At 43.2% G+C, this 9,952-nt stretch overlaps 1 protein-coding gene across 1 annotated transcript; it reads left to right on the top strand.

Moving 5' to 3' along the window:
- Positions 1-2,667: 2,667 nt before the first annotated feature.
- LOC125547945 lies at positions 2,668-3,750 on the top strand. The gene has a single exon (XM_048711674.1). The coding sequence runs from the start codon at positions 2,955-2,957 to the stop codon at positions 3,465-3,467; it is 513 nt and encodes a 170-aa protein (XP_048567631.1). The 5' UTR covers positions 2,668-2,954; the 3' UTR covers positions 3,468-3,750.
- Positions 3,751-9,952: the final 6,202 nt, after the last annotated feature.

Below are 9,952 nucleotides of genomic sequence, written 5' to 3'. Positions count from 1 at the left end.
GGAGTCGGTTCAAATTTGGTTATTATTGTTCTCGATGGAGTCATTTGAATTATTATACTCATATTTTAAACTAAAGATGTGTGAATGAAAGTTACTTTTAATAAGTTATATATATATAACACACGCATACATATACATGTCTTAGGACTTAGGACATAGAGGCCCATGTCGTCGAGTTCGCCTAGGGCCTCCCGAAATATAGGGCCGGCCCTGTTCAAACATTGTTATAGAGAGGCCAATCAGGTGGCAGATGTATTAGCAAAGAACTCTTTTACTACTGGACTCTCTAGTTCTTGGAATGATGAGACCCTCATTTTTATTTCTCATCTGCTTGCAAATGACATGTCTACTATTTGAGAAATAAAGTCTAGTTGTGGTAAAAAAAGTAGCACACCCCCCCCCCCCCCCCCCCCCCAAAAAAAAACCCGGTAGTGCATGTCCTCTGTCCCAGCTCAATCCCTATTCCTCCGACCACCTAGTAGCTCTTCTCCGGTCGCCGCCTTCGGCGCTCCTCGAATCGGGTTTCAGCTCCGTCTAATCCAATAGAGGGTTGGAACAACCCCTTCATCCTAATCAACGACTGGCATCTGTCAAATCTCAGAGTCACCTTTGCCTATGACGTTGTGTCGTCGCCAGCTCCGGCTCACTCCTATTTCGGCATTGCCGATGTTCCCGAGCATCGTTGTTTCTCGTCACGACACCCTCTCTCGGCCTCAAAAATTGCCTTCTCTTCCATTCAAAATATACCGACGCATAAAATTTGTATAGTTGAGGATTATCAAAACCACACTAAAAAACATGTACTCCTATGGCGGGGGTCCTCCTTCGGGTGGTGCGAGACCTCCTTGCACGTGGAGGCGCGGCGAAGATCGGGGCCATGCCGGGCAGCGGCCAATTTGGGCCGACGGCTTTGGGTGGCTGCTGAGCCTTTTGGTTGCAATGGTGTGGAGGGGCGCCATGGAGGGCCTGATGGAGGACCGGATGCATGCGGGTGTGGCCTCCTGTTAGATCTGACCGGGCCGGTGTGCCTTGCTCGATGCGCTACGACGGATTTCGGGGCGGCGACCCGGGCGACGGATATGGTGGTGGCCTGCTCGTCAGCACGACGGCCCGGTCGGGCACGGCTGACCGTGGGGCGGCGCGCGAGGGATTCGGGACTTGGTGCCTAGATCTAACAATTGCGGCGGCGGTTGCCGTTGTATGGGTGACGACAATGGTTGTCGCGACGGTGGGTGCTCCATGCAGTGCCCGGAATCGGGGCGGCAGACCCTCTTCTTCGACGGTGGCAGACTCCCTTGTCGTGTGGGCGACTCGGAGATCTTGAGGTGATGAAGGCTTTTCTAAGGCTGGTGGCGGTATGGGACACCCACTCCATCAGCAGATCGAGTTCAATGCGGCTCGGCAGGTGACGCATGGGTGTCTTCCGGAGACGTCGAGCAATGCCTATCACCGGTAGGTGAAGCCGCTGGCGGATGCTACACACGACGTCTCATGCGGAGGCGTCAAGTCATGCCTGCTACTGGCAGGTGATGCACGGTGGCTCTGGCGGAGGTGCCATGTTTAGTCTGTTGCTGCTGGATCGATGGTGGTGCGACAGTGGCGGGAGGCGGGCAGTATGGGATGTCTTTGTCTTCTGGTGTCTTCTTCAGAGCTATCCGTTATCGAGGCATCAGTAGCCGAATAAGGAATAACGACGGGTTTATGCACTCTGGTGAAAACACAAGATCTTGGATTAGGCTATGCCGACGTGCGTCTGTGCCACGACCTTGCGTTGAAACTTGCCTTTAGGGATGAGAATCCGGAGTTCAACCTTGTGTTGGACTGGCCATCATCGGCACATGTGCGGGCCGTGCGGCAATTTCTTCTCGAAGGTGTTGCCTAGGAGTTGTGTATTTTTTGGTTTTGATGTCATCTTGTGATATAGGGTTAGTGTTTATCTGGTGGAGTTACTGTCACGAGGCATGCAACCTTCTTTTCGCTTTATTTCTGGTTAATATTATTCGGCTACTGGATTTTGCATTCTTAATAATATATGATCGTGCGCGTCATCCTGATGCAGAGACCGGGGTTATCCTCTTTTTTAGAAAATAAATAATCAAAACCACACTAAAAAACGTGTACTCCTATGGCTGTTGTACACGTGGCTCTCTCTGGTTGGGTAGGTCTTGCACGTATGCGCACCAAAAGCATTTCCCGCCAGCTTCCTCGTGAGAAAGGCGTTGCACGTACGCACGGCCGGACTCGGTAGCTACGCGAAGAAACCATTGGGCGATCGATCCACCAGACGAACAATCATCAAGCAAAGCATGCCGAATAATGAATCGATCATTGTTCCCAACAAAACCCCCCATATCCAATTGTGGATTCACACTGGCTTGCAGGCAGCACTCATGAGACGAGCGCATACAACCAAGCGGTACAGCAAGGCAGCATGGCTGTACGTGCGCGTCAGTGTGCTGTGCCATTATTGTGCCCCTCAACGGATCGATCCATCGGTCGACCGAGGAGAAAAATATATATAAATAAAAAGGCAACTGATTTCTAGCTGAGAAAAAAATTATGATGGAACATGGCCATGGGGCTAGCTAACTAGCTCCTTCCTTGTGCACTGATTAGTGTTGGATGCGTAAGCGTGAGCGTTAGTACTCGGTCGTTAAGGATCTAGATGTACATAAGGCCGGCCAGGACGACAAGCACACACACATGCATGAGTGATGCTGATCATCAGTGGCCCTCGCTAGATTTAATACTGCTGGCACCTCTCTCACCAAACTGTGACCATTATTCTTCTTGGCCTCCTCGTCGATCCTATCTCCTCTTTATATGCGTCTCCGGTCGTCACATCACGCCACCATAGAAGAGAGAGATAGTATCCACACAGAGAAGAGCGAAAGGGAGAGGAAGGTGGCTAGGCGCCTAGCTAGCTACGCGGGCAGCAACCCTGAGCTGATCGAATGGGGAACAGCCTGAGGTGCTGCCTGGCGTGCGTGCTGCCGTGCGGCGCGCTGGACCTGGTCCGGATCGTGCACCTCAGCGGCCGCGTCGACGAGTACGGCCGGGCCGTGCTCGCCGGGGAGGTCCTGGCGGCGCACCCGAACCACGTGCTCAGCAGGCCCTGCGGGTCCAGGCAGCAGGGCGGGCCGCGGATCGTCATCATCGTGTCGCCCGAGGCCGAGCTGGAGCGCGGCGAGATCTACTTCCTCCTCCCGGCCGCCTCCGTGCCCGCCGACGCCAAGAAGAAGACAAAGACCAAGCGCGAGCCGAGTCCCGGCGCCGCCGCCGAGGAGGGCCCTCGGCACCATCGCCACCATCGGCTCCACGTCCGCAGCAAGTCGGAAGGCAGCGCGGCCACGGCCGCCGTCGAAGGTCGCCAGCAGCAGCAGCAGCAGCACCGGAGGCGCATGAGCACCGGCAGCCACGCCACGTCGTGGCACCCGCACCTGGCGCGCATCGCCGAGGACCCCTGATCGAGCGCTGGCTCCCGGCCGTGCCGGTATTGTCCTTTCTGCATGGATGGTCTCGTTTTCCTGTCTGATCGCGTGGTAAATATTCTTGTTGCATGTCTCACATTTATTATTGTCTTGTTAAGCTGCCCCCAAGTGTACATTGGATTCAAGCGTCGCGTGTGTAAACAGAACAATGCTGTGACCGTGGCATATGTTTTTCTTTGAGTTTTGAACTTCGTGATTTGTGCCTTGTGACACTTCTGTTGTAAATACAAAAGGAGCTGTCAATTTTGGTCTCTCCTAATGCCGTTTTTTAAGGAAAAGTCCAAAACAAACCTTCAACTTGTAGATGAAAGCTAAATCAAACCTTGAACTTCAAATCCCTGAAATTGGCACACCGAACTTTCTAATCCTAGTCTATTTTAAACCTTGGGCTGGTTTTCGATGGGATTTGGCAGCAGGTTGAGCCGGGATCATTGGTGACTGGGCCGGCCCACCAAGTGTGTAGCGTGTTTTTCCTTTGACTTAGAAAATACCCGTCAAAAAATACCAAAAAAGACAAGACTCAGCGGGAATCGAACTTGAGATCTGACGCTGCAAAACTTGGTACAAAGTGAATCAAGTAAATATTTATCTAGGCTACTTAGCATTGTGATTCGAAAACAATTCGGAATATTTTTTCTTGAAAGTAATCAACGATTTTGAAATCCGAATATACTTAACAGTGAAAATCAGGTTTTCAAATTCCAAACATGTTTTGAAAAAATGTGAAGAATTTTTGGAATTACGATTTATTTCTAACACAAACAAATTTTCAAACGTGAACCATTTTTGAAATCCCTGAATATATTTTATACATGAACCATTTTTTAAACATGAACAAAATTTTCAAAACACCAACATTTTTTGAAACCTGAAAAAAAATTAAAGTGAGAACAATTTTTCAAAACATGAAGAATTTTAAAACATACACATACTTTGAACAAATGGGAACAAATTTAGAAACCTGAACGATATTTTGAAATGCCAACACTTACTAAAAAACTTCAAAATGGGAGAATTTATTCTTACTTTAGAAATTTCGTTCATGTTTAAAAAAAATCATGTTTTCAAACAATTAGTTCTTCTTTTCCAAAAAGTGTTTGCGCTTCAAAAAAATCCAGGGCTTTAAAAATGGTTCACATTTTCAAAAAGAAACTGTTTTTCAAAAACTGTTCGTAATTCCAAAAAAAATTACATTTAGAAAAATGTTTTTTGCTTCTAAGAATATTCGGATTTCAAGAAAATGTTCCAAAAAGTTACAAAAAAAGTTTAGATCTTGACGCAGGGTGTGTTTAAATATTTCCGTGCTTCTCTTATGTCATCAATCGATATCAGTTAAATTGGCTAGCAGGGGCGTTTTACAAGCGCCTGGTTGTAAGTTCGATTCAGGGAAGCTTTTCTTTCCGACGATTTTATGCCGTGCGGTTCAGAAAAATTATTGCAAAAATAATAATAACAAGCTTTGCACCTGATGGGCCGGCCCAGTCTGGCTGCAGACAACGATCCCGGGTTTGACCTGCCATGTCGACAATCCCTGTTGGCAACGCACTCAAGGTTTAAAATAGACCGGGATTAAATAATTGGGTGTGCTGATTTCATGGATTTGAAGCTGAGGATTCTATTTAGCTTTCGTCTACAACTTTAAAGTTTGTTTTGGACATTTTCCTTTTTTTTTAACATACGTTGTAGCCTGCACATCCCTACATATTTTAAGGTAACACGTGTCTCATTCGTAAAACAAAGAGTAAAGTAGAAGTGACGTAGTAGTTTGTAGACATCTACCTGACAAAATTAAAAAGACAACAGAACACAAGCAATAGGCCAAAAGACCCCAACCAAAAAAAAATTGCAATCAAGACCGAAGAATTCCTTAAGTTTGATGCTAATGTATGTAAGAAGACGAGTATAAGAAACGAGATTATAGAAAGAGGATACAGCAGCTGGTTCCACCGAAATACACAATGGCCCCATGGAAGTAAGCAAAAGAGCATAAACATCTACGGTCTCTTTTTCTGATTGCGAGGGTCGCCGACCACTGTTAAAGCTCCGGCATCGTTGAAGTAGCCATTGTAGAAGAGCAACATAGTCGATTGTGTCCCTAGATCTAAGGCCACTGTCGGCTCATCGAGGAATATGCCCATATATGCTCGCCGCACACTAGAAAACACTATAGTTACCCCTTCCAAACTTATTTGAAGGGCCACCGCCACCACTAAAAATAACTGAAGTATCAAACCATCATGGACTCCTGAACAATTCATTAGATCTAATGAAGGATCGGCGGACTGCCACCCACCACACGCTTCCCTGTCAAAAATGGAGTGAGGATCGTCGGAGTGGGATGGAGTGGTGAGGACATATTCCGCCCCAGGAACACCGCCACCGCCTCGCCAAGATAACTTAACTTGTCAAAAAGCGGGCCTGATACGTCCTAAACATATGTACTTTCTTCTACTTAGAGTTTATCCTCTAAACTTACTCCAATGAATAAAAACTAATTGTGGTTTCCAGCAAAATTGTGTTGGGGGTTATCATCTGTGCAGAAAAAACTCCTCGTTCGAAAAATTGAGAAAATCCAAGCAAGGTTTTGAACAGAAGAGGACATAGGCCAGACGATGAGAACCAAGGGTCTCGTAACTCTCAAGTGGCCAACCCAAGAGCCCTAAGGTTGGCGAGCCCCGCGGAACCTTTCGCTGGTCCTGCTGCCCCAGTCCCCTGGTCCATAATCACCCAAGTATCACATATATTTTTTATTCGAGCGGAGACCACTCCCATTGCTGGTCTTCGTACTGGAGGGTTGTTGGGAGGAAGATCATGCCTCCGGAAAGGGGGGGGCGTGGATTTTACTATCAACTCCTTCTCCATCATCGCCATAATGATCTCCCCATCCATGTGCGAGTAATCAGCTATAGGCACATGGGATGGCTGAGAATTTTGATCTAGTTGAGATGTGAGACCATCATCTAGGTAGAGATAAGGCACCGCATCAAAACAATCGATTCCAAAATTTGGGTTAAGCTATTTTCTTGTTGTGATGCTTGTTTTATAGAGAGAACAAAGATTCTTATTGGTGCGTATATCAAGTATGAATTCTTTGAGCATGATTCCTAGTACACCCATTGTTTATGCTAAAAAAATTAGAGTAGCAAACTAACACAATTGATCTTGTTCATGACATATGTGCTTATTTTGGTGTATTTTAATAATTTTATATGTTATATATCATACATCAACATTGCAATGATGATTATTGTTGCTATTAGTTGATTCTCTATTCGAAATTGACATTTCAATATGGTGAAGTTTTTGCTTAAATTATTGGGTAGACTTATTGATGGAAAGTATACCACATGATATCATAGTCTCCTTGTTCTAATATGAGATGAGAGGCCTTCAGATGGCAAGACCTGCATCGTCGAGGAATCAGAAAGAAGAACCTCATAGCGAGGCAAAAATGTTGGAGTAAGAACATACCACGACCTTGGGAAGCATCTCAAGGTTAAGATTTGTATGTACTTCTTTTTTAAATTCTCGGTAACTCATCATAACAATTTTACTACTAATATATTTATATTTATACAATGTTCAACACTTATCCTTACTAGAATATTTTATATTTATCTACCATTCATAGTGGAATTAACCACACAAACATATTACTAAATATTAAGGTACAATGTTCAATGTTGCAACTCTACCATTTGCAAATAGACTTGTATTTGAATATGTTTTTCATGGGAACTATGGCAGCCTTTAGAGATATAAATTTTTGTATTGACAAGTTGTACTTGCTAGACTAATTTACTATTACATACAAGAAAACATATATATATATATAACATCACACTACTCCATAAAGTAGTTCATGTTTTTAAATTGTATTGTGCTGCGTATATAATGTTTTATTTTTGCATCTATTCTAGTACTTTTAGATATCTTTGTGGAGTTCTAGAGATATAACATTGTAAAATACCATGATAGAAGCTTGTAGAGCACAATTGTTATGTTAGGGGAATCCAAACATGGAATTATATAGTGTACAACATGTCAACCAGTAGTTTGTCCTCGGATCCTATCATTTTGCATTCTTGCCTTCACATATTTTTTAGTAGTTATTTATCTTCCTTGGTACATCTTTTGATGCATGATCTATTTGCTTTCTCTAAATCGCAGCTTCTATACAACCATGAGACCATGAGAATTCAGAAGTTAATATGAAACCACAAAATTGTTCTTTATTTCCCCTTTAGATTGATCAGAACTACACATGACGTACACGCATAAAACATAGAAGGTGACCTATACAAAATGGCAAAGCAGCTGATGTGCCACACTGTAAGGGCGTGGGTCCAATGACAATAGAATGTCAACACACAAGTTCATCGCCATGAAAACAAGAACTTACGGGGTAATGCCTTTGGTAGCATCAAGGGAAATATCTCAAGGGTCAATGATATGTGCCTCGCCTCCCCCTCCCCCCTCCCCGCACGTCGCACCAACATCGTTGCTATCTCATTCAGATTGAGAAAAATGTGTGTGTGTGTGTGTGTGTGTGTGAGTGAGAGAGAGAGAGAGAGAGAGAGAGATGAAAGTGTGTGCGGTGTGCTTCACGTTGCAAACGGTCTACTCCAAATGAACTTTGACGACCCTCATCGGCAATGAGCATTGTGAACAAACCTTATGCGATGTGATTGACACCAGACAAGCTTTTTCAGCACAATCGGAAACAACACATCAAACTCTCTTTTTTTGCGGGTGAAAACCTTGTATTACTCAGCTCTTCAAGTACTTACAATCCATAGCCCATAGCTTTAAGGAAACTTCAGGACCAGAACCTAACCAAGTCATGGTTCTTCCCTCAGTCCCTGCAGAATTAGGTAAGCTATCGCTAACCTTATTTTAGATACGATTTACATTAGTAATACAAGAATCACCAAGCGACATAGGATCGAATCTCTTTAATAATGGACGAATATATCGATCTATTAGTCTCTAAAATGGCGACAAGAGAGTACTCCCTCTGTAAACTAATATATAAAATGTTTAATATTAGTTTACAGAGGGAGTAACATTTACAAGGGTACTTCTTAATAGTTATTTTAATAGAAAAATCTATAGGATTTCTAGGAAACTTCTTCATTGTAGAGTGCAATCTTAATGTTTTCTTTATTGTTGTTCATTCCAAGTATTTTGGTGACGTATTTGAATTTTAACTTTTGTGTAACATCTTGCACTGTAAGTGGCTCGACCCATGCCATGCTACCACGCGCATGGGATTATCATCCAATACCGCGCCACATAGTCGCGCCATCATTGGGCCAAGGCCCAAGTCACCCTATTATTGTAGCACTATAGCTGCTAGCCATTCCGCCATGTCCCATTCGTTGTATTGTCTCAAAAAAAAAAATGTCCCATTCGTTGTAAATACCAGGGGCGCGACCTACTTGAGGCCATTTGAGCCGTTTTTTTCGTTTTCTTTTCTTTCATTTTTTTATTTTTCCTTCTCTGTTTTTCATTCGTTTTTGTATTCTGTTTCACTATTTTTTGTTTTTCTTATGTTTTTTCACTCTATATTTTCGCATATGTCCAAAAACCTTTTTTGATAAGTGATCTACACATTCGACATTGTTCGAATGCTTATTCACCATTTTTCAATGCTTCATCAACATTTTAATATTTATTCCAACATTTTTTAAATACTCATTCAAAAAAATTCAAATACATGTTCAACACTTTTATATACATGATCAATAGTTTTTAAATACTTGTTCAACATCTTTTTAAATACTTGTTCAACCTTTTATAAATACTTCTTGAACATTTTTCAAATACTTGTCCAACATTTTTCAAACACTTGTTCAATGTTTTTTCAAATACTTGTTCAACATTTTTTTCTAACGACTTGTTCAACATTTTTTCATATATTTTTAATAGTGTTTTGTAACATATATATTTATAATATTTTAAGTTATAAACAAAAGTAAAAAAAGATTCTAAGAAAAACAAAAGTAAAAAAAGAAAGCAAAAAACAAAAACAAAAAAGTATGAAAAGAAACGAAACAGAAAACAAGCAGGTGTTTCCCCACGCCTGGGCCGGCCCAACTGGCGCTCCCTCCAACGAGGGGGTCGCTCTTGTCTCGCTTAACGCGAGAAACAGGAGTGCCCTAGAAGAAGAACTAACGAATGAGTACTGCTAAGCGAGGCCCCGCAAAGGACACTTGGAGTGAGCTGGGAGCGGGTCATCCGGCGCGCTCTCAGCCGTCGTCACGTGTTGTGCTCTGGGCGCTTTCTTCGGATTTTAATTTTTTTTATTTTTATGTGTTTTTGACTTTTAGATAATATATTTAGTTTCTTTTTGGATTTTCGATTTTTCTTGGGTTTTTCTTATGCTTCGGACAAAAAAATCAAGAAAAATGATGTGAAAAAATGCGGGTTTTTTTCTTTTCCGCGAGAGGTACGGTTGT

Source organism: Triticum urartu, chromosome 3 (genome assembly GCF_003073215.2).
Source record: "Triticum urartu cultivar G1812 chromosome 3, Tu2.1, whole genome shotgun sequence".
In the NCBI taxonomy this organism is placed as follows: domain Eukaryota; kingdom Viridiplantae; phylum Streptophyta; class Magnoliopsida; order Poales; family Poaceae; genus Triticum; species Triticum urartu.
This window is presented reverse-complemented; position numbering and strand designations above follow the sequence as displayed.